We start from the raw sequence: 25,687 nt of genomic DNA on the forward strand, positions 1-25,687 counted from the left end.
GAATCCACTGGTGTGGTTTAAATACTAATAAAATTTTTGGATGAATCTAAATTTATTCAGTTTATCTAGTTTAGTTTATCAAGTTGTTCTAATTCTCCTTGATAACATGAAAATATAAAAAAGTTTAGTTCTTATAATGTTTTGTTGTTTCTTTTAAAATTATTACTTTTTAAAAAGTTACTTAAGTCCAGAGGGAACTTGAGAATATAACTTTAATTAGATTAAAACTTTAAAATAATCATTTCTCACAAAAGTGGGTTAATGATATGGTTTGTATCTGTGTCCTGCAGCATTTCATCCTTTTGGAGCAGCTCCTATGCCTAAGCCTCAGGAGATGATGGGCTCATTCCTCGGACCAGGTAATGTGGGGCAGCCAGACCTCTTTGTGCATGCTGCTCGTTCTCCATCACCCACCCTGCAGCCTACAAGCTTGGGTAAGGCATGCTTCTGCTGCTTTGCTGCCGTTTTTAACACAATCTCACACACAAGTCAGGTTAGGCATGTTTTATGGTATTGCTGTGATGATTGTTTTTGTTCATTTGCTCTAGTTAGTGTTAAAAGTTGTTCATTGCTTGACTGCAACACCTTTCGAGCTTTTTTTGTTGCCTTGTGCAAGAAATGTGGTTTTATTAGTTATGCAGTTCATGTTCTGCACTAAATAGTTTGCATGATTACTTATAGTTCATACAGATGTAAGTATTTTATTTCCAGCACATTCCATTCTGCATAACATCTCAACTGGAATGTATGTACATTTTGTGATGTTTCTAATTATTAAATTAAATTACAAAAAATGTGTGCAAAAGCCTTATAGCAACACATCTGATTTGAATCAGTTTGTATTCTGGGTTCATTGTGTGCTCTTTGGCCAACCTTTATGTGACTGTACAGGTAGAAGCTCCCCTGTCCCACCCGCCACACCTACCGTCAACATTCAGCAGCAAAATGCCCTGGGAGGTTGGGACTGGAACAGACCTGTCACCACAAGCACAGGTACGCACACAACCACACTGATGGACAAACCAGAGTTTTTTTGGTTCCTTCTACAGTAATTCTGTTTTTATGTAAATATTACATAATTTACATAATTTACATTAATCACTTCCACATCTCCTGTGCTTGAGTCTGAGAAGAAGAGATATGCAACCCGAGAAAACACATTTGCAAAATATTTCCATCTACTGGACTTGATTGGCATGCTAGAATCTGCATTGTTCAGTGCAACCTAAGAAGTGGGAGGGAATCAAGGTTGCGCAGTTTCATAAATTCACTCATGAATTCTTTCTTTTTTTGTGTGTGTGTGTCTTTTTACAATTTTCTGACGTAGCGGGAGGTTTTGGTATTGGCAGTCGATCAGCCACTACCAGTCCCACAGGTTCAGTCCACAGCACGCCCACCCACCAAACTAAGCCAAACACCTTGGATCCATTCGCCGACATCGGAAACCTGTCCGGAAGCCTTGGAGGTCTGATTCCAAAGATTTGCTTTACATTTTTTGTCACATTCTATATTGTTTACAACCATTTATGTCTTTACCCTCAGGTGCTTCTGGATTCTCCAGCAAGCCCACCACTCCAACAGGAACAACTCCGTCCTTCCCACCAATGGGTTCCCCGTCGCGGCCGCAGCCGTCCCCCCAGCACACAGGAGGCTGGCAGCCCCACACAGGAGCCAACTTCTCCTCCTGGCAGCCCAGCGCCGGAGGTAGTGGAGGCTGGCAAGCCCAAGGACAGGGTCCGACTGCCCAACCAAAGCCCAGCCCCAGTCACACCTCCATTCCTCACACATCGCCTCAGAATCGACCCAACTACAATGTTAGCTTCTCAGCAATGGGAGGAGGCTCTCCGAGTGCAGCGGCCAAACCACAGGCGGGAACTGGTAAATAAGTTTTGTTGACTCTTGAGCTGTAAATGTTGGTAGAGTGAGAGGTTGTAATTAAATATTAATTTCTAGAGAACTTTGAAAACATAAGCTATAAAGGGTTTTGCTTGAAATGCAAAACAAAACCAAGCTGACAAAGAACGTTTGTTAGCTTGATTTGTCAGAGCAGCTATATACTGCTCTGTTATAATTACAAACACTGAGCCCTGCGGTACTCACAAAGTAAACATGGCTCGTAATGAAAATGTATAATTAGCCACTACCAGTCCCGCAGGTTCATTCCACATGACATGAGTGTTATTTTTAAGTGTATTTTGACAGTTAATAATTGTAGTAAACTGAGATATGCCAGTGTTTGTGATGTTTTCAACATCTAGATTTCAGAGTTTTAATAAAGTAAGATTCTGATTTTTTACTTCTGGCCACTATATGACAACAGTTTGTGTTATTGTAATTGCATGTGTTTAAAAGCTTTATTCCATGCTTTTGTGTTCCAGGTTCTAAGCCCAGAGCCTCGGATGCAAACTTTGATGACCTGCTCTCTGGTCAGGGATTTGCAGGGACCAAAGAGAAAAAAGGCCCCAGGACAATAGCAGAGATGAGGAAGGAGGAAATGGCCAAAGAGATGGACCCAGAGAAAATTAAGGTACCAACACTAACAAACATAAAAATATTTTTACTCCATCTTATTTCTTATTTATTTAAGGTCTGATATTTTCAAACCCATTAACTTAGAAGTGTGTTGGTAAGTTTACAAAGCATTTGGCTGTCAGAGCCTCCAAGTTTTTTCCAGAATTAATGAAGCACTCAGTGTTGGTTTTCTGCTGCCAAACTTTGGTTCATCTAATTATTCCTTTTGAGTTTCACCAAAGCCAGAACTGCTGAAAGAGGTTTTGTTAATAATTGTTTCAAATCTGGTCCTTACTGGCCAATGGTGCCTCCATCTCTGTACCCCCTCCAACTTGTGACCCAGATTTTGGACTGGATCGAGGGGAAGGAGCGTAACATCCGCGCCCTGCTGTCCACCATGCACACGGTGCTTTGGGAGGGGGAAACACGCTGGAAGCCAGTGGGAATGGCTGACCTGGTTACCCCTGAACAGGTCAAGAAGGTTTACCGCAAAGCAGTGCTGGTTGTTCATCCTGATAAGGTGAGAAGGACGATTAACAGAAAAGACCCTGTTTGTACATAAAAACCTTTTAAAATTTAACTTAGGCCAGATTATTTTTCTGTTAAGCTGTTTTACAATAATGTCTTATTTGGATCTATGAAAAAAACCCAACTACTTTTACTTTGTTCATATAAATTAAAGTTGAATCTGGGTCACTTTTCAGCTTGATTTAATAAAATATTGCAAAATGCTTTATTTTATTCTTCTAACTGGAAATTTACTGCAAAGCCTCCATTAGGTTATTTTTGCAAATTAAAACACACAATCTATTAGTTTTTTATGCCAACAGCCAATTTTATAAACAAAAGTGTACATAGAATCATAATTTCATAGTGATATATGTTAATTTTAGAAATAAACAGTTAATCAGTACATCAGTTATTTCCATGTCCAACAGAAAAAGCAACTTTAGATTTGAAGGTGTATTGCCAGTGGATTTTTATCAATACGTAATTTGCTGTTTTTCTGCTCTCTGCCTTGTACCTTGCTTAATACTTTATGGTGGACGACATTTTTCATATTTTACAATATAATAAAATACATGTCTGACTTGTTGACAAGTCAACTAAATACAAAAAGTACAGCAATATAAGTGTTGCAACTAAATTGCAATATACTTCATTCTTAACACAAGTAAAAATTGTAAATATTAAAAAATTTACATATTTAATTGTGATATTTATTAAACATCTTAAATAATTCAGTTTTTCAGGATTATATATCTCTAAACTATAGAAGCAGAGGCCCCATCACACCCTGTGTGTGCGCAAGAGGGAGGAGTTACAATATCTTCAACAAAATGGGTTTCTTCATGACATCAAATATTTAGTTGGTGCTTTGACAAGTTACCAGTTGCTTTTTTTCACAAGACAGTGAGATTTTTATTATGCTTTTTCTTTAACTGCACAATAATTTTTTATACATGACACAAAGAGTGACAACACGATAATACAAACAACCACAACAAGAAGTACCTTCATCACATTAAGGCTAAGGGGTTCAAAGGCTTGTTTTAAAAAGTCAAACATGGAGCTTCCGTCCTGGTGGACGGATTTCGCTGTTTCTTGAAGATGGTTGACTATTTCATGAATTGTGATGTTGTAATCAGGAACAAAAGTGCAGCATTCAGATCCGATGACAGCACAAGTTCCTCCCTGAGCGGCTAAAAGAAAGTCCAGAGCGGCTCGGTTTTGCAAAGCTAAAAGTCTAACGGAGGCGAACTCATTCGACATGAGTGTGAGGGCCTTACCAGTTTCATTAGCTATCACTTCTATAGCCTTGGACAGATCAGCAATCTGATCTAAAGAAGACATGACTCCGTAGAAAGGAAGAAGTGTGCCAAGTGCATTTTTTAAAGGCGTCTGATTGTGTGTTTTGAGAAAATTAGAAATTCCACGTCGTGCTCGCTTGAGAAAAGTTTTCTGTGGCAGGGAGGGCATCACCCTCATTGCTGGGACCACGTATCCCAACCCGCAGCGTCCATTGTAGTCCACCGGAAGATAGGGGTAAGCGAGGGTCCCACACACCCAGTACATGCCAACAGGAGAGGAGATGGAGCAGCTGGCTGTGCGGTAGGCTAAAGCATTCATGCGAGTGGCTCCCGCTGCACCCAAACACTGATAGGGAGCGGCATTAAAAGCTTTCCAGTCAGTTTCCCTCTGTCCTGAGCCCGACTTAAACGTGCGAAGGCAGTCAGATTGTCCTACTGGAACGTGGCCGTTGTTCTCCAAACACCAAGTGAACTTCTGAGGGAGGACAAGGATGGGAACTGGTTTGGGAGTTTGGAGACATTTGTTGCAGTTTCCACGTTCTCTCCCACAAGGCAGATGATACCTGTAAGATAAAAAAAAGAACAATTCATAGCTGGACACTTGGAATAAACTGAGTTACATGTCAGGAATAAACAAAGTAAATATACAGAAATTTGTCTTTACCTGCAGAGTCAGTCAGGTTTTCTATTTTTGTTTCCGAAGCAAATGTTCCAGCATGCCTGCATCGAGGAGAACATGCAATACCTGCTTTCATACTATCTGTCCTCTTTTTTTACTGGACAAAAGCAGAATCGAAAGACTTAGTGTTCCCAATCAGAGGGGTGTAGTGAAGCAGTCACAAGACTCCTGATTGATCACTGGAGGAAATCAGGATATCAGGATTGTTCTAAAGGGTTAGTGACTGCTTCAGGCCAGATACTGTGAAAATGTCTGTTATCCAATAGCCTTTTAAAACAGTAGTTCATAAACCCTTTCTCTCATCTGCCCACCAATTTTTATAACTGTGTCCATTGTTTTTGTCATTAAAAGAACAAAATATAATTCTTAGTGCACGATTAGTTGTAGGATATCTATTTGTTCTATTTATGCGTAGAGGCTAAAATGTCCAAGTTTGTGTGAATTGAAAGAAATTTAAAAATAAACTTATTTCCAAGCACTGGAATAAATGGGAAAAATATATGAAACAGGCTACTTAATTCTAGTTTGTACTTTAATACCAAGATTCATTGACTCAACCTATTGTAATGTCTATCTACAGTGTTACATAATACTACAGTTGTTATGGTTTGTCTTTCTGGCTTTTATTTATTTTTGTGTGATTCTTTTCTGTTTTTACACCAAAAACGGGATACTGACAAAATAGACAGGCTGTGTAATGTGACTTTTTAATTTTTTGCTTAAGTCATCGCTGCAATTCTGTTTATTTAACTTACTATAAAAAATTTAAGTGTTACTATCTGAAATAAAAATAAAAAAATCCCTACAAGCCAGAGACTTAAGGACAAAAGCCAGAGATTTCCTTCCTTCCTACATGAACATTTTCCAATTTATAGTGATTATTTTTTGTTTTTGTACCGTAAATAAGTTAAAAATACCTGGAAACACTAAACTGGAGTAAATGTAGAAGTTATATGTGTAGTAAATTAAGTAAGATGAGAAGATGAGGTGGTATTACTCTGTCTTGTTCACCTTTTAGGTTTATTTTATGTGTCCAAGCTTTCATATGTAATATTAAAGCACCATGTTTGTGTGCCAAAAAAAAGAAGAGAAGTACTCATTTAGACTTCAAGGTGTAACAGTTATATATATTCCTTTGCTCCTGCTTCACAGGCAACAGGACAACCTTATGAACAATATGCCAAGATGATTTTCATGGAACTGAACGATGCCTGGTCAGAATTTGAGAGCCAAGGACAAAAACCTCTCTATTCCTAAAAACAAGTGAAAAGAAGTGAGCAACATCAGGATGTTCCTTCCAGTTCTGTGTTCTAACCCTTAAAAGTGTCACCGCCTCTGAAATGACTCACCATGTAACATCATCTGCCTTTATACCTGCACTTTCACTCAGATTGCTCCATTTGCCCAAAACTCCTAACATCAGTGACGGCAACAGACGACCAAACAGACAAAAGAAGCGCCTCTGAACACAGACGAATGCTCTCTGTACGTACAGTATGTGGTGCAACAGCGACAAAGTTCACTGACCCCTTCCTTGACCCTTGAGATCAGCTCAATCAAACCAACAGAGATGTCTGAGACATGGAGCTGGATACCGCAGGATAAGAGAAAAACAAACCAGGGAGCACATTCAGCAAATATTTCATCGACTGCTCCTTGTCAGAGTTACAGTGATAGCAGATACTCTTACTGTAAGGCACAACAAGCATTTATATGCATTTATGTTAGCTAGAATGTAGTTTGCTCTTTGACCTGTGTGAAAATGCATTCAGGGTCTGTTGTGAAATCCAATCCATAGGAAGGTCAAATTAAAAGGCAGCAACATCAAGTTACTGTAAAATTATCTGACGGTAGGTTTTTATTCTGCTAACCATTGTTTGTTTAGAACAGATTGAATCTATAAATAGTAGTCAACGAGAAATACCATCAATATGTGTTCAGCAGAATTAAGATTTGATGAGTTTTCTGAGATTTTTTTTTTTTTTTTTTTTCACTTTTGCCTTGTTGAGTTAATATGGTGTAAAGACATTCCTGGAGGATGTATTGTTGCTATTCTTTATTCATTCTGGTGTTCCCAGGCAAAATTGTGAGTGGACTAGAGAGAATCCCATCCATGAATGCTTTACTTAAAGCAGCTACCACCATTTCTTTTTGGAAAAGTTATTTTTCCAAGATGTCTCAAGCGGTTTTAAATGAGGTTTCAGTCAGTAAAATAAAATTCTTAATTCCTCCAGCCCATTCCTGCTACTTCATGTAAAACATTGGTCTTTCCTTGATGTTTGTGTTCGCCTCACATGCAAAAACACTCACATATATTTATTGCCATCCCTCAGTAAGTTCTGCACTCACGGTAATTTCTCTCCTTGAATTTGTTGATGATTTGACACATTGTTTATTTGTGTGCATTCTTCATACATGAGGCTATTCATGCAAGCCAATGACGAGGGCTTGTGTTTCTGTGGAGATGAGAATGACTGACAAAATAAGATTAAGAGCAACACTCACTTTTAAAGCAACTGTTGTGTTTTTCTAATTCAATCAGCTTGTTAACACTTTGCTCTGAGCTGATTCTAAAATCATTGAGTCATTTTTGTGGCAGAACTAAAACACGTGATGAGTTAGTTTTGTCCTTTTTATTTGGTTTCTTTTTTTGGTTTCTTGCAGTAATTAGTTTTAATCTAATAAAAAGCGCCTATAAGACAGTAGCTGTCTACTTAGTGAAAGCAACTTCAGCTTATTGACTGTGTGATTCCTGATGGGCTTTCATTTCTGCTAATTGCATAATAATATGTGTGTATATCTAAAATAATTGGATCTTAGATCAAAAAATGTGAAAAAGAAATAACACTTTTTCTGACTACTGATTCTTTCTGTAAACTGGGAGTTGTACATTTTAGGACTGTAAAGCACCTCATGCATATCCTCATAAAGTAATATCAATTTGCAATTGAAAACTTGTGAAAGCACAAACATTTTTAATGTACTTAAAAGAGCAGCTGATGTACATTTTTGATTACAAAGCAATATGCTTGAATGACATAAATACATGTCTATGTTTGCTAAGTGACTTGTGCAACAAATAACCTGAGGTTTCTTAGTTTAATCATATCAGCCATGCTGTTTGAGTTTGTCTTCAGCCAGACAGGCAAAATTAAAAAAAACAATTTGCTCATATCAACACAACATATATTTGTTTCACTAAACTCATAATCCCACACAATGACTGCATTTACATAGAAAAAGCCATGTGAGCAACCAGATGTTAATCAGGAGAAAGAAACAAAATTAAATAGATTTTCTTGGATAAATCTTGATTTATCAAAAAACTAAAAGCAAAGGCGTAAAACGTTTTTACTTATTTTGTTTGTTTTGTTCATTATTTTGATATTACCCCATCACCTCTTGAAATTGGATTTTACCCTTAATAACACAACTTCAAAATAAGAAGGCACTGAACTTTAAGAATTTTATTGTGTTCACTTGATATGTGTTGTTTACATTGATGAGACATTTGTTTCCATTTTGCACAGTTTCATATCAACAGTAAAGTACAGGAGGCTTGACTTAGGGAACTGTTTGAAATTGTTTCATTCCAACCTAACTTGTATGATCTTTGTTCTATTAATATCAGCTACAATTGTTCTTCAGACTGTTAAGCTATTTTTGCTTGTGACACTGTTTCTTCATATGGAAATTGTTTAATAATTAGAATAATGTCCATGGAAGCTTAAAATACTATAAGGCAGATTTAAATCAGGGCAACCCTGAATTTTTGGCCAAACTGAGGTGTGACCTGATGGTGTTGGATTTACAAGGCACCACAAAGATGTTGAGTTGGATTTAGGTCAGGTGTGTTTGGGCTCCAGGAACTGTCTGGATACTCTTGCCACATGAGGCCTGGCAATTTCGCACACCAGGAGAAACCCAGGATCCTATGCACCAGTGTACATTCTTCAACTGATACCTCGTGGTCGTCTGGTAGAGGTCAGAGTACCACCAGTGGATTTACCTCCCCAGTCCACGACCTACCAACTACCAGTCACTGTCATGCTCTGCAGACCTTTTCAATGTGAAAAGCGCTCACTGGTTCTGGCCTGTCAGTTCTAGTATTATATGGAAAACTGAGCTTTGTAATTCTGGATGTCAGAGTATCAGGAAGTCTGTTTCTGATTGTTTGCTGGAGCTTATTTTGGTGCTGATGTTTTTCTTTCTTGCACTAATTAGCAGACACCAGTCCTTCAAAAGGGTAAAGGATTAGAGAGGCCTGCCCATCTCTGTAATGACTAGACCAAGAGTCTCCAACCCTAGTCCTCAAAAGCTACTATCCTCAAGGATTTGGATGTATCAATTCTCCACACACCTGAATAAAATGAATAACTCATTACCAGGCCTTTGCCGAACTCGATTACCACTCTGAAGAGGTAATACAATCATTTGTTTCAAGTGAGATCTATCTAAAACCTGCAGGACAGCAGCTTTCAAAGACTAGGACCGGCCATTCCTGTGCTCATTGGCTGTTTCCTGGAATCAGCTCCATGCTTTTGAGACACAACAAACCTTTTGCGCCACGGTGGGTGAGTTTCAACCGCTGCATGGTCCAGTTATTACTTTATTCAACCAGGAGCACAGCAACACTGTTTTTACATTTGGTTTTGACACATTGGAATGCTTAACCAATCCAATGAAATACCAATAAGTTCCTGCACTATTTGACATGTAATATTCTGGTTAAAATGGATTAAGATTAGGATTTGGATTTCTATTTTTTAGGTAGGGGTAGGAATGGAAAACGGATGAACATATGTACTTCCATTCTGACCCCAGATTGAATTTCCTTCTTCTGGTTTTACAGTTTACATTTACTGTTGCAGAAAAACAAGTTAGCAGCGCTGCCCAAAGTCGGTCCTGGGTGGGCCGGCATCCTGCATGTTTTAGTTCTCCCCCTGGTTTAACTCACCTGGATCAAATGATGGCTCATTAAGGAGACCATTGACATGCTGAACAGGTTAAAAGGTTATCACTGGCAGGGAGAAAACTAAAACCAACCATCGAGGACTAAATTTGGGCACCACTGCTCTAATGGATTAAAGGTTTTTTTTTGTTTTTTTTTTTCAAATTTATGCAAAAATCATTGATTGCAAATGTCTGAGAAAGTATGTTTTTTTTTTTACATGCAAAGGGTGGAGGAATTGTTTTTTTTTTTTTTTACATGCAAAGGGTGGAGGAATTGTTTTGTTTATGTAAAACAAGCTGCAAGTTTTATGTTATTTCCAGGTTAACAACCTGGTAATTGGAAATCATGCAACTGTTTTATGTTGCTCAAAAATACCTGGAAAAACAACAGATGCCCCCAAATTAAGCATTACATTTGCATTCATGTCCTCATAAATAAGTACCATTCTTGACACTCATATTGTCTTGATGCAATTGAGCGGTTAGATGAAAATTCTACTTTACTTTGTACTTTCCTGTCAGTTTCAAATCACTCAAAGTTTCCATTGTAGAATAAATGGCGACTGCAGGGAAGGTGTGTTTCACCCATAGAGAACTTTCATTCAGGAGGAAAAGTTTTGTTTGAAGTCCTTGAAAGACAGCAGGTCTCAGACTGAAACTAAACTTGAAGCTGATGTTTTGTGTTTTCTTTTACCTGATGAAGAGAGCCGTCTCTTATCTATTTACACGGAGGACCTAAATGTGAAACAACCCTTGTTAACCCCATCGCTGACTGATCTTAGAGCTAACCTCTATACTGTAATCAGTCCATGTGTGTTGTTTGAAGCTGTGGTATGTATGAGTCAGATTTGACTACTTTGTCACGTGTTTGCCTGTCTGCTGTTCAAGTATTAATTAATTGTGTAAAATTTTTTTGTTTATGTGTTTTCTTTTTGGGTTCTGTTTACTGTTACAGGATGTACATAATGAACATGTGCAGTGCACAAAAATAAACAGTAAACAGAGTGAAACATTTGTTTTGCTCGTTTTTTCCCCCCTGATTGCAATTCTCATTTTTAAACGCAAGATGGCAGCAGAAGCGACTCAAACTGTTCTTTGTGCTGTGCTTTGTACCTCCGAGTGTAAATTACTCTAAAAATATGTATATATTGAAATGGATAAAAATCACAGAAAAATAATAATAAAAAAATTTAATCCAGATCCTGTATGCAAGTAATTTATTTAAAACAAAGCAATACAGCAGCCATAAAAATGGCAAACATATTTTATCATATTCATATGTATTTTTTTTAAACATAAATTTGTATGTCACTTCATAAACATATATTTGATAAAAATAAGACATGATGGATTTAAGCTTTGCAACATGCTAGAAACATATGTTTGTATTATGGAACTAATATTTATAGGGCACTTTATCTACTTGAAATTAAAAGTTAATGCACAGTGCAGATACTGCTGGTAAACTAAACCGACCTGCTGCATTTCAGTTCTGCTGTTTACCTTTTGTGAGTCATATGATGAATAACAGGTGGAAAAGTTTCTCCTTGGGGCATCACATCTTGGAGAAACAGTATTTTGGTGCTGCCGTCTTAATTGGGTATAATTGGAAAATGACTGCATCGTTGTAAAACAGGATCAGTGCTGCACAGCTCATTTCAGTTTTTCCTTCTTTCTTTTCCATCCTACTCTCTCCTGGCAGCGCTGACTCATTACTTGTGCTTGGGCAAGAGCTTAAGGATGTTAACCATTAGCAAAAGCTGATATTTTTTGTCTTGCATCCCAAAAGATATGAGGGTAATACTGATATACAAGAATTTAAATGTCCTTTGTTTCCTCCACAGTCATTAGGTGATATGCAATACGCAGTTACACTTCCACAATACCATGCATACTGAAAATGTTTGTCTGAATATTTAAGTAGTGATCAGTACTATTCATTAAACTACAATCAAGTATGAAACCATAAAGTATGCAACACCAAATTCTAAAGGGTTGCTTGGACGCAGAATTAGGGAGTTTACAATATTTTAGGTGCCTTGCATTGCTTCTCTGAATACTTAATAACACACTGAGCGATAAAGACCTATAAGTGATTGGGTGTTTTCCGTTTTTGTGTGTTATCCTAACGTATTTCAGACCTAGAAATTAGTAAAAGTGACCAAAGAAGTCATTTCTTCTCCATTTATGCAAAGTACAGGAAAAAAATTAGGGGATTGTTCTAGCTAGTTTGATTTTTAGTTTGTGTGGGAAAAGCATATCAACATTTAAATGTTTGTGTTTCACACATCTGATAAGCGTGTATCTGACAAACAATGTTACTCTCTGATTTTATTTTATTTTTTTTCCCATAAGACAGAAAGGTTACAGCTTGTAGACAACATTTACTGTTGCAGCTCTCTCAGCTGGAAAATGTTCAAATCTCAAGAGATGCTTCTGCTTCGGTCTAGGAACTCATTAGGAGCCCAGAAAAAAAAAATTCACATGGCGTCTTGACTGAATAGTCATTAAAATAAATACCTGCAGATTTTTAATGAAAAGGTTTTGGTCCATTAGACATAATTGTAGGATGTAGATTCAAAGTCTATCACCTTGATAATGAATGTTGACATTTGTAAATGCGTGTTGAACAGAAATGGAAAGAACATCGATAAACATGTTGCTATATTATCTGTCATGGGGGTGGGGGGCGACTCTGGCTGGAGTTTGAAACCCAAGACCTGAGAATGTTATTTTTAGCCATCCAGGTTCGAAGCTGTTTCTGGAAATGGTCTGTTTTTCTTGTCAGTTTGCATTCATAGAAAATTCTTGACCAGGACATGAGGAAATAAATGCATACATTTTTAAAAAGCATCCCACAAGGAGTGTATTTTAAGAATGGAGATAAAACTTTGCCAAAAAGAATCTGTATTTAGTCTTTAACTTCTTCAAACACCATATGAGAACGGTGTTGTTCTCAAAATTTGCCTTGTCAATATTTTAAGTGGTCAAGTTGAAACTCTTTGGCTTCTTTCCGTTCTTTATGACTTTGTGTTTAATGACCCATAAGTCAATTTATTTCTGTTGATTAAAATGCAGATGTCACTATTAAGGTTAATCTACTGATTTTATTCCCATTTGTAAATATTCATTTGAGGGTTTTGGAAGAACAACTGCTAAATCAAATTAGTCAACTTTTGAAATGTTCATGTTTGGTGCATTAAAAAGCTGCATGTGCACATTGTTATACAGTTGTGCATACATACATATGTGGAACCACGCAAACTCCAGACCTGGATTCAAACTCAGGACCTTCCTGCTGTAAGTAAACAGTGCAGCCCACAATACATCCATTAAACATCAGACATAGCTAATTCATTATGAAAATGAATAATAATATGGAACCTTTAAAGGTGCATTTGAACTATTCTGTGTTGAATAGAATAGCAAAGTTTCAACAAATTTTTAAAACAATAGATTAATCTAAAATAGATAATTGTTTTTGGAATGGACAAATCATAGCCTTCCTAAAACCACAACCCTAAGCCCTTTGAAAATTTGTGGACTTCTTTTGAAGTTCTGTGGCTGGAAACCAGTTTATTTAAATTTGCTCTATAAAGTCTAAAACAGTAGTCAAATATCCAAAAGGGACCTTGAAATTCAAAGTGGTGCGTGCCATCTAAACCAGTTAACCACCTCTAGGGAATTTTGTTAAAAATTTATCCCCAATCTGTCTCAGTTTTTTTCAGAGAACCCAATAGATGCTTGTTTTTGAATGGGCAGATAAAACTGTCTCCTGTTAAGCTCAATTTATAATAGCCGCCTTGTTTAATTGAATCTGACTAATATTTTCTACTCTGAAAGGTTCAAATTTTCCTCACTACAAGCATTCACTTGTTCAGAAATTGCAACATGTTTCTGATGACTCAATAAAAATGTGTGGCTGGGAAATGTGTGTGTGTGTGTGTGTGTGTGTGTGTGTGTGTGTGTGTGTGTGTGGTGTGTGTGTGTGTGTGTGTGTGTGTGTGTGTGTGTGTGTGTGTGTGTGTGTGGTGTGTGTGTGTGTGGTGTGTGTGTGTGCGTGTGTGTCTGTTTGCAGGAATGTGCAGTTTGCATTCCAAAGAAAATAGATGTTTCAACAGAAGTGTGCAGTTTTCTCAGAATCAGAACTGTTTTTATTTCTGACTTCCTCTCACTGCTTTGATAAGGAGTAACGTGTGACAGAACATGTGCGCTCTGTCTATGCGAGGGCACCATCCTAAAACAATCCCTGCGATGTTCAGGAAGTTGCTGTTTTCTAACACCTTACTCAGCAGTTTGCATGTTCTGAAGAGAGTTATGAGGTTGCTCTGTTGCACGTATTGCACTTCTAAGTATAATGAACCATTGACATTCAATCAAATTTTAAAAACTTGTTCTAATGAAGCATGTTATTACAGATTATGTCACTGTGGTCCAGATTTCAGGAACAAACCTCTTGCCCCTCTTTTGGTTTTGGTACCTTACTGGTAGTTTAAAAATAGCTCGTTCCTTTTTGCCGTTGCTGCCTCGTACTCATGGATTGAAAACAGCTGCACCTCTTATGAGTGACAGAAAACAATGGAACTATAATAATCCCTTTACCAATGACACAACGCTGTTTTAAAACAGCAGACTGTTGTTGGGGCTTGTAGCTTTTTGCCCTGCTGGTTATTTCTTGGGGTCAATCTAATTATGAAAGTACAGGCTACTGTAACGATGAGTGACTTTCTGGAAAGTCTGATGGACAATAACCTTTCATGCCTTCAGTGCTTATTAGTCCCTAAATAGCTAGATAATCCATGAAAATATAGAAATTTTAAAACAAAATCATGTTAACTCATTGTATTAGGAAATATTTATTTGTTTGAAACAAAAATATTGGTACCACATTAATTTCCACCCCTGAAATTGTAGATCAGGTTGTAACTGAACCTTTTTGAAGTCTTTACTTTTAAGGGTGATGGGAATGTTTAGGAACTTTTGATTTATAATCCAGCCGAGCTGACCAAAGTGCTGGAAACCACAACCATAACATAAAAAAGCAAACACTACAAATACAATGGCAATAACTGTAAAAGCCAACTCTTCAGACTGAGTTAAAAGCCATTGAGAAGGAATAAGCTTAATGCAAATACTTAAAATCATGAAGAGACTGAATTCATTTGATATGAAAAGGTAGACCATTCCACAGCTTTGGGGAAGCAACTGAGAGGGAGCATTTCATTTTCAGGACAACTAACAACAACTGATCTGCTGACTAAGAGCGAGTTGGGGAACATAAGGCTAAAGCAGGTCAGACAGATACCAGGGGGAAAGGTCATGAAAACAAACAGAAGGATTTTAAAATCTATTCTAAAACGTACTGGAAGCTAGAGAGGTCCTGCTAATACAGAAGCAATATTCTCTTGCCTGTTAGAACAGGCTCAACCCAAGCAGGAGCATTTAAAACCAACTGGAATCAATAAAGTACCCTGTGACTGAGGCGACTAACTTAAAATGCAATACAGTAATCTAAACACTTTGTATTAACATTTTAAAGTGGTGCAAAGAAAAAAAGGCTTTATTACCTGTGTATCACTGATATAGTGAGTCCAGGTCAACAAGAGGTTTTGAACTGTCACTCGGCCCAAACAACAGAGCCTCAGTTTTCGTCATGTTTCCTGGTAGTTTTTTTTTTATGTAGAAACTGAGAAATTTAATTTCAAAAATAATTTTGGGATTTTGGGGTTCTGGTATCTGTGACATCTGGGAAGGAGAGGACGGATTAGAACAGCAAAACAGGTGTTTAGTTAATTCTTTGTAATGATGAAGGAAAGTTGGCTCTCGCTTCCAGGAATGGAAGCAGACGCTGAGGAGGGTAGATGATCCAGGAAGTGCTTGGCAGACAGTGGAGTTTGACGAGGATTATTGTTCTAGGAGGATTCTGAGACCCAGATGGTGTTGGGCAGAGGGTGTTGGAGTACACGCAGGCAGATGACAGCCAAAGACAAAGAACAGTTGTGGAGACCGTGGAATGAACAAACATCGGACGATGACTGACTCAAAGGTTTCTGGAGGAAAAATCTGGAGTTTGGTGAGCGAACACAGCGACGACTTCACCCTGGATGGTACAAAGTGAACAAGGAGTGAGTCAAAGAAAGGTAACACTTTCAGACTTAATAAATAACTTTCTTTAAAATACTCGAGGTTAACCTCTACCAGAAAGGTTTGCCGTCAGATAATGACAGGTCTTTAAATCCCTTGCAGTCGAGTGAGATAACTCAAACAAAACAGATACACACACTAAGATTCTGACTGCTTTGATCAGAAAACTCTTATGTTTGACCTGTTCTGCAACAAACACTTCTTCCACAAAACAAAGTATTAAACTTTAGCAAAAACATCTCCTGCAGACTGTTCAGCATTGAGGAAGGTCTGTTTCTCTTCCAGAAACTTTTTGAAAAAGAGGGCTTGGTATCATTTACTTTCTAAAATACAACAAACTAAAACATATACCAAAGCTACTTAGACATGAATCACCAGACTCAACATCACAGATCTTCTGAAATTTCTAGTGGTGGAAAATTAAATTACTTTTCTTTTGAAAATGAAATTTCAAAATGAAATTACTTCCCGGGTAACAAACCCATTGACAAACTGTGAAAATATTAGTAAATAGCTGTCTCTGCATTGGATGAGTACTTCTTGAAGTTAAATAACAGAAAAACAAATCAAACTGTTTGATTTGATTGATAAAATCATTTTTCAGCACACATTCTTTTTTGAAGGTGTGCTTTTAGTCTCTAGAGCAGGGGTGGGCAACTCCAGGCCTTGAGGGCCGGTCTCCTGCAACTTTTAGATATATCTCTATTTCCTAATAATGAAGTCAATAGTAGGACTCAGTCACATGCAAAGATTTGGCCCCAGGACATGAGTTTTAAAACATGGTTTAGAATAACATCCTCAAATGTTTGGTGGAAAAGAATCAAATTCCCTGACAGCAGGTAACTGAATAGGGAAGATCCTATCGGAAAATAGCTGAGATTCCTGCACACTAAGAAAAATAACCAAAAAAAAAAACTCCATAGCAGGAGGCAGGATAATAGATTCTGGACACGTTACCATGCAGATCTCTGGAAGAGAACTGAAAAGTAGCTTTACAGACCATGAATCATACAACTGGAGTCAATTACTGTATAACACATACATTCTCTGGTAGTGATATCACTATTTCTTCATTTGGGTGGGACTCATTGAAGGTCTTTTGCTGTAATAGGCTCTATCACTGAAAATGCTAAAGCAATATGTTTAAATGTAGATGTGAGAAAGCATTATTTAATTTAATGCAAAGATCATTCATAAGAAACAGAAGGATTTTATTACTTAGATTCTGTCAGAAATCCTGCTGATAATAATAAAGGTGAGTTATATTCAGGCAATTTGTCTGTTCTGACTCAGTGTGAATCAATTAGAGTTCTACTCGAAATGACCTGGCATCACAATTCACAGGGAGATTTTACTGGAGAGGGCTGAAAAAATAACAGGGTCAGGTATCACTTTTAACATGAGCATTGTGATTGATATAGAGAGGAAACTCTGAATGGGACACTACCGGAAAGCTCGTCCAGATCCAGAATATGTCTCCATAAAACCCCCTTCGTGTGCCCATACCATCAGCATGGGCACAGAGTGACACGTGACTGTCACCCAGTAAAATCTGATATCTGTGCCATCCGAAATGGCCACGCATAGTAAACAGATGCCATGTGTGTGGTGAGTATTCTGACACCAAATCAAAAATAGACCCTGATGCCCAGAGACACATAAACTGCTCCTCGTTGGTCTCTTCAATATAATCATGACAGGTGTGGGGCTTCAAACACTGAAGATGGGATCTGGAAGGAAACTTGCTCGTTCACAAAATACCGCAACAGTCCTGCTGCAGACAACAGAAGGTTAGTGACTTTCACACAGGATTTTCAATGCATGTCTGATATTTAAGTTGTCTTCAGAGTCACAGGAGTTCATACTGTGTTTATAGCTTAGTGACTGAACAGATTTTAAACAGTGAACCTTCTGTTTCACCAGTAGGTTAAAAGTAATATCACTGTTATTACAAAGTAGAGAAAGTGATGAAAAATATGTCACATTCTTTAGATGTTTAGGTTTTAGCTTAAGTTTAGTTTTGATCATTAATTTATTGACAGTATGTTTTCGCCATTTCCTTCAGGACAAGTTTGGTGGTTTGTTCTACTGTTCTGCTTCCTATATATTTGGAAAAAGTTAAAAGTTATAAGAAAAGTTAAGAAAGTTCGTTGGGTATGCCTACTTCTCTGTGGTGCTGCAAATACTCTCCAAGGTAGACATGATACTTTCTTTTTGTTTTTGGTATTCATGTCAAATTCCTCCTCAATCAAACCTCGCAAAGGCAGCACAGTTTTTTGTTTTAACTCTCCTCCTCCTCAGTCTCTCAGCCTCTTCTCTCTCTGTTCGTTTCTGCCTTCTCTATTTCTCGGTAACTTGCTCAAACTTTCAGCTGTGGAAAAATTTCTCTTCAGTTCTTTGCCTCCACCTTGTTGATTTGGGCACATGAAGGACACAGAAACAGAAACTTGATGAGTTCATCATGGATCTTTTTCAACTGATTCTTTTGTCCACACATTTTCTAGACAAGACACTCATAAAGACCGGGAACTGAAACAACAGTTCTGTCATTTTGTCAGGCTTATTGTGGCATTTTAAGCAGCTGCAGCAGCTCACAGATATTTTCAGAATTGGACATATACTTTCTATTGTCTCAATTGCTTTTGTCTGAGTTTGATGATTCATTGTTTTTTTTTTTAAGTTATTATTATTTTGCATTGAGACAGCTTTCATTTTTAGATGTAATTATGTACGGCTCTGTCATACATAGGTATTTCCAAAGACAACAGAACTCTTTTTAGATGAGACTGCAGCAGAAAGAACTTTACTTTGAGTTACATTGTTCCTTCTGGCACTCAAGAGACTTTGAGTTTTTACTTCAAGTGGCAAAGCAAACAGCTTTTATTAATCTTTATTGTATTAGTTTACATTGAACATGCTGTGTATGTCATAAGATTATAGTCACAGGTTTTAATGAGGGCTTAGTTAAATTTTCATTTGGCAGATGGGTTTCAACCATTAGCATAGTCCTCTAAAATACAAACGCTTAAAAGCACAAAAAATAGTAAATAGTAATTACAGCTGAAATGAAACCAGAAGTTTACAAGCATTTCACAAAACGAAAAAAAAAAAAGATTCTTGCTGTCTGATATTAGATCAGATTAAACATTTCTTGTTTTTAGTCAGTTCGGCTGCCCACATTAAATTATGTCTATTTACTATAGAACAGAATAATGACAGATTGAGTTTTTCCAAAATTTCCAATTTACCAAAAGCTGTTCACTACAGTTTTCTGGAATCTTAACTCACGTTCTCCTGGCAGAACTGAGTCAGGTTTGTTGGCCCATACACACCTTGTTGGCCCATAAAACCAAGAACAAAAAAAAAAAAAAGTCCTTTCTTATTGTAACCATAAAAAAGTTTTAGTTTTGTGCGTTTCAGGGGGGAAATCACCAGCACAAGGCTGTTGAATCATCCATAATCAGAGGTGTGTTATTGGTTGCAGAAAAGTACACTTAGCTGTCTCTCCAAATGGCACTCCGGGTCCGCCCACATTCTTAAAATTACTTTGAGATTAGGTGCTATATATGTCAGTTCCAGACCATGGAAACCTGTAATAAAGCCACTTTCACCAGATTGAGTGGCATTCCCACATGTATGAGCAAATTTTTGTGGTTCAGTAAAACAAGAACACTGTGGCTACTAACTATAGGGTCATTTTTTTATTGCTTCTGGTTATCCTTGTTGGGTTTCTTGGGCTTAGCTGATTGTTTTATTGGATTGGTCTCTTGCTCTCATTTCTTCTCTTCACATTTTGAAGCTAAACTTATGATGCAGTAGTGTGATTTTGATCATGAGTTTATTTAGTATTATTTTATGACGTATATGTTCGCATTTTTATATTAGGGATTTTATGATTATTTATGAAGGGTTATTGATCAAACATGAATGTTTTGTGTTGACGTGTCCTTTTAAATTTGTAAGTTTTTATTTTATTTTATTTTCTGTTATGAGTTATCAGCTTCATCCTACATATACTGAATATCATAAATATCTAACCTAACTTTTTTTTTTCTGTTTGCTCAAAAAACTTAATTCCTTTAAGTAATTCGTTTCAATAAGTGTTCTGGGAAGAAAGGCTGAATTCAATTTACAATTTTGGGAAAATTGGAGTTCTGGCAGAAAAGAAAGAAATCACCATTTTGTTTCCTCTTTATTTTTCTGCTATCATTGCTTTCTGTTTTATTGTTCTGTGTTTTGTCAATTCTTTTCAAATAGTTCCTGTTCCTCTCATTCTAAATCATCCGCTCTCTTCCTATTAATGCATTTGTTTTTCTTGTGTAGTTTGTCTTTCCTTTGCCTTATTTTTGATACGTCACATAGTCTATTCCAGGAACACACAATTACCTGCTTAGATGATCAAGCAGGTAAAAATCACAGCTAAACTGATGGATTATAAAATAACTAAAGATTACCTATTGCTTAAGGCTGAAACAATTTATGGTTACAGCAGATTTTATTCTAAGAAGGAAATGAAATGAAATATAAGGCAAAAGTACATTTTAATAATGCAGAGTTTGCATGAAAGTCAAACTTCCCAGAAGCCAAACAGGTGATGGACTCTAAACTGTAGATAGAACACATGAAAGTGGGGATGACTCAAGCACTGAGTCACTTTTGCAACAGTAAAGGCAGAGAATAAATCCTAAAAATCAAGAATGACTTTTTTTGGGTTGGGAACAATTGTTATATAGATGACACTGAAACCTATTTCACCTGCTCAATGGGTCCCAAACTGGCAGTTTTCAACCTGCTGTGAAGATGCTGGAAGACATTAAAGTTCAGATGACTCCAACCAGAACCACCCGTGTGTGTGTGTGTTTGTGTGTGTATAATATCCCTTGCTGCCTGGAGAATGCAAGCTGCGGGACACAGAAGCAAAAGTATATCAACCAAAAACAGTTTCATAATTACAGAGCTGGTACATTTACAGTGAAAACCAGAGGTTTACATCCACTGGGAAAAGACATTCATTTTTTCACAATGTCCGATGTGAAATCAGAATAAACTTTTCATGTTATACCAACACATTTTCTCTTTTCTGACTGCCAGAATAATGACAGGGATCATTTTTTAAAATAATTTTTATTACTTTCTCCAAAGTCAAGAGTTTAACTGCACCTCATTAGTATTTGGTATCATTGCCCTTAAGTTGTATGACTTGGATGAAATGTTTTGGGTTTCCTTTCATAAGCTTCTCACAATAGTTGGCAGGAATTTAGGCCCATTCATCCTGACAGAACTGGTATATCTGAGCAATGTTTGCAGTCCCCTCAGTGTTCGGTAGGATTGAGGTCAGTTTTGTGATGGCCACTCCAAAACACTGACTTTGCTATACTTCCTGGTTGATACCTTGAGATGTTGCGGATGTAAACAGTTTAATGAGGGAGCATTGTTATGATGGCGTGCAGAAGGCGGAGTTTTGGAAAAAGTAGGAGTTTCATAATTTTAAAGTCTAAATTGGGAAGTCAATTTTCTTCTAGGGATATATACAGCATTTTATAAAAATTGAAGTTAAGAAAAGTACTTCATTGTGTTATAAAATGGTTCTGGAGCACTGGGGTAAGATGAGCCATTTTTCATATTTAGGATAATTACATAAAGGCAGTCTTAGTTTGGTCACTAACTTATATACCTGCATATATTTCTGGATATTGTGTATCCCTTCAGTCACAATGAGTCTAAGCACAACTACTAGCACTAATGGCACAACTCACCCTGTGTATGGGGTTAGCTGAGTTTAGGTGTGGGCCTAATACCTGAAAACATACCCATGCACACGCACACACTCCATCCTCCATCCAACTCGACCCCACCCCTCTCTTGATCTTCTCCTTCCCTAAATAAGTCACTTTTAAGTGCATTCTTATTCTGGCGGTTTAAGTGCATTCTTTTTTATTTACACAATTCATTGGGTACAATACATTTTTTTATTGTTGCAAATTACTGCTAAACAGGTGTTTGGTTTAAAAGAAAACAAGATGTTTTTAGAGGGCTTGGAAGCCAACATTAACATTTGTAAAGAAAGTGCTAGAACTTAATACTTATTCCAGAATCATAGTTTATTCCTTCATATGTTTGGGAAGTTAAGACTCCTTGGTATCTGAGAAAATCTTGCTAGCTTCTGCTTGCTCATCATAGCCTGTCTTTTTCAAAAGTACATTTTCTGTTCTGAGAAATGTCATTCTGTCTAAATTTTCATTCTCTGCTGCTGCTACATCTATCTGTTGCTTTTTATCATCTACTTTTTCTGCACTCTTGTATACGAGACTCTGCAATGAAATACACATCCATCCAATGCAATGAAATACTATTGAAAAGCCCGTTTATTTTAAAGTGAAACATATTATATAGATTATACGGAGATGGATGTTTGAAAGCCTTTATTTCTGTTAATTCTGAAGATTTTATATTTAGTTACTGAAAAACATGACATTTAAAATTTGAAAAATACTCCAAACCAGCAACAAAATAAAACTATTTTTAAATGTATATTTAATACCTGTTTAATACTATGTTTACAAAAAATACTTTTGATCTGACAAACAAGTCTTATTGGGTTATATATTTTAATTTATTGAATATGAATGTCAATGTAGAAACTTGATTTAAGATATGTACCTTGCAGCCAACATACATGTATTAAGTATCATTTCAACTTTATTTGTGCCCACACACAAAATGCTACACTTTTAATTTTAGTGTATGATCTCATGTTATAACTCACAAATGTCACAATTGATATGGAGAACAAATGTGAAAATGACTATTTTGGTCTAAACACAATTCTCATTATATTTATGAGAGACCAAATGAACTTTCAAGTGTTACTTAAAAATGACTCCTGAGTACAGTTTACCACTTTAAATTTAGAAAGAAATAATTGGAAATCAACATACGGAAGAATAAACAAGAACTGTTGGAATTATAAATTTGTAAGACTCAAAATTCAAGCAGCAGAAATTCAAACTGTTAAATAAGTCACAAAAACATTTTTCAATTTAAAAATGCAGCTGCAAATGCTATTTGGAGCGGCAATATCAATATATAATCTCATTTTCAATTATTTGGTTGTCTTTATTGTCTTGGTCGAAAGGGGAGATTTCAACTGGTTTAACACAATAAAATCTGGTGACGCACAAGCTTTGGACCGTGTCACCTCCTATTTATTTTCCCCCCAACAGCCTTCAACTCCTTTCAATATTGTTGTTTCATGGAAAAATAATGATATGCACTCTTTCATAATCTTGCTTGTCCCTCAGTGGACAGCATCTTATCTGCTTGGGGCTGAATATGTGACGGAGAAGCTGGATGTGTCAGCATGTGTGGGTGACAGGCAGTGAGCCTGTGGGAAAGAGTGCGATTTTATTAGTGGTGCAATCAGGCTGTGATGAAACGGTTGTAGTAGTGCAGTGTACAAGGTGAGAGTATATATGGTTCTGCTCTGTCAAAACAACAGAATGAGGCTGGGAGGGCTGCAAGACAGAGAACTGAGCCACACAGTATTAGAGAAATCACATCAACCCCCATCAGTCCCTTTGCTGTGGTGTGTAAAATCTCCTGGTCTCTCAGCCAGAATTATCCACAAAAATTTGGAAGAAATTTGTTTTTCACAAAACACAGAAAAATCCTAACACAGTTTTTAGTATCCTCTAGATCTAGATTGGTGTTTATGTCCTTGGATCAATGCTTCATCTAATCCCACCTGTAAACTGAATTATTTGCAGGCATATCCTTCATGTCTGTGCTGTCCCGACTTAGCTACAACACAGAAAAATATTCTAACTGCTCTATTTGGTACCAAAAGATGCAAAGAAACCCTAAGTCCTTCTTAAAGTTTTGCCTTTATGCAGTGTTATGAGTCCTTATTGTAAAACTATAGACATTGATTTTGGAAAGAATCCTTGACCCAGAGACAAAAGTATGCACCGTTTGTCAACCAGCCTATTTATACTGCTGTAGTCGAAGGCTGAACTAAAACGACATTCAGTATCCCAACGTGTTGCTGTTTTTCTAGAAGACCAAGAAATACTTGTAGTGGTACAGAGATTGTATCATCTGTACATGTAATGGTTTTGGTTAAAACTGGTAGAAATGTGGGTTCCAATGTGTGTCATCACCAGCCTCCGGATGGTGGACAGCCTGTGGAACACCATCTGGCACAGCTGCCTTATTACTGTTGAAGCTGTGAAGTATTTACTCAACTTGGACTGGAGAGTGAATATTCAATGGTTGTAGTGTTGCTCTTTCATCTGTACTCTCACTAGACAAAGGATACTTTTTCTGACAAAGAACATTAACCATACAATTACACAACTTGAAACTCAGAAAATGAATTTGATTAACCTGATGTAACTGTTTATGTTCATCACCAACATGTTTTTTGATGGCTTATTCACGTATGATTTTAATTTAATGGAAACACCACTAATGCAAATTATTTTTTTTGACATTAGCAGAATATAGACAAAGATTTGCGCACATTTATAATGGAGATGCAGGTATTGGCGCAAACAGGTTTCTACTTTGATCCTTTCATATGTAGGCAGTTATAGCAACAATGCAAATTTTTATTTTGCTATGAGGCCATTTTCTAATTTATCTTGTCTCTTGTTTGATGGTAATTTCTGACAATAAATTTAATATAGGACCTTTGGGAGTACATTCCGCATTGGTTACATTTCTTGACATGATTCAGCATAACTCTGTCAGCATCAAGAAAAGCACTGTGCTGATGTTTTAAAGAGATGCCTTTTGAACATTTGGCACAAAAACTACTTTGTTTTAATATGAAACACCATTGCACCTTTTAATTTTATATCACCAGAACATATTTACCAGATGACAGCTCTGAACTACTGGCCTATTTCATATTATGGAAACTGGATGCACTAACCAGAACACTTAACTACAGCAAAAGCATTGAATTTCAGGCGCAAGACGCAGCATTCCTAGAAGCACACAGTTGATCTCTGATCTGTTAAAATTCTCGCATTGTTTTTAGTCACTATGCAAAGTTTTCTGCTGTGGTGAACATGCTAACACATGCTAACAGTTAGTGTGATTGCAAACAGACACTTTCACAATTGCTTTTAAAAGCACAAAAATGGATTCAAGCTGACCCAGGAAAACTAGTGGCAGTATCTGTGTAGCAAATGAAAGTGACTTCTGCATATCCACCAATATTAGTCTGAAAACTCTCATTCTCAGAGGAGAATTGTGTAAATTCTGTTGCGATCTCAAAATTATGTCACAAGTAACATCTGTTAAATATTTATAAAATGTTTTAGAATACCGTGCACAAGACATGACCCAGGGAGGAAAATAACAAATCAATATCTTATCAGTCTTGTAAACAAATAATTAGTGTTGTAAACAGTTCTGCTGCCAAGTCTGGCCTTTTTCTCCTGCTGACTGTATCATGCAGCCCCTGAAACACGAGATCTAGCAAAACAGCCCCTATCATTTAACAACAGCAGAACAGTGTGTGCAGACTTCTGTGTGGTTATTATGAAAGAACAGCACATTTAGAAGCTCCATGTGAATTTTT

The 25,687-nt window shown here is 37.0% G+C and overlaps 2 protein-coding genes across 6 annotated transcripts in view; both read left to right on the top strand.

Moving 5' to 3' along the window:
• The window catches only part of dnajc6 (DnaJ (Hsp40) homolog, subfamily C, member 6), a 34,593-nt gene extending 23,625 nt beyond the window's left edge, over window positions 1-10,968 (top strand). For 3 of the 5 annotated variants that reach the window (XM_055052036.1, XM_055052002.1, XM_055052009.1), the window contains 7 exons: window positions 291-434; window positions 892-993; window positions 1,328-1,465; window positions 1,543-1,878; window positions 2,379-2,527; window positions 2,855-3,031; window positions 6,154-10,968. In XM_055052036.1, coding sequence (XP_054908011.1) covers window positions 291-434; window positions 892-993; window positions 1,328-1,465; window positions 1,543-1,878; window positions 2,379-2,527; window positions 2,855-3,031; window positions 6,154-6,258 — 1,151 coding nt within the window. In that variant the 3' untranslated portion in view covers window positions 6,259-10,968. The remainder of the gene's footprint in view (window positions 1-290; window positions 435-891; window positions 994-1,327; window positions 1,466-1,542; window positions 1,879-2,378; window positions 2,528-2,854; window positions 3,032-6,153) is intronic. The other 2 variants (XM_055052017.1, XM_055052026.1) reach the window with 1 other exon arrangement.
• A 6,529-nt stretch (window positions 10,969-17,497) lies between these two features.
• lepr (leptin receptor) overlaps window positions 17,498-25,687 on the top strand; it is a 38,246-nt gene continuing 30,056 nt past the window's right edge. The window contains exon 1 of the mRNA XM_055052045.1: window positions 17,498-17,888. The gene's annotated coding sequence lies outside the window, so the exon portion shown is untranslated. The remainder of the gene's footprint in view (window positions 17,889-25,687) is intronic.

Source organism: Poeciliopsis prolifica, unplaced genomic scaffold (assembly GCF_027474105.1).
Source record: "Poeciliopsis prolifica strain line A6 unplaced genomic scaffold, Auburn_PproV2 SCAFFOLD002, whole genome shotgun sequence".
Taxonomy (NCBI): domain Eukaryota; kingdom Metazoa; phylum Chordata; class Actinopteri; order Cyprinodontiformes; family Poeciliidae; genus Poeciliopsis; species Poeciliopsis prolifica.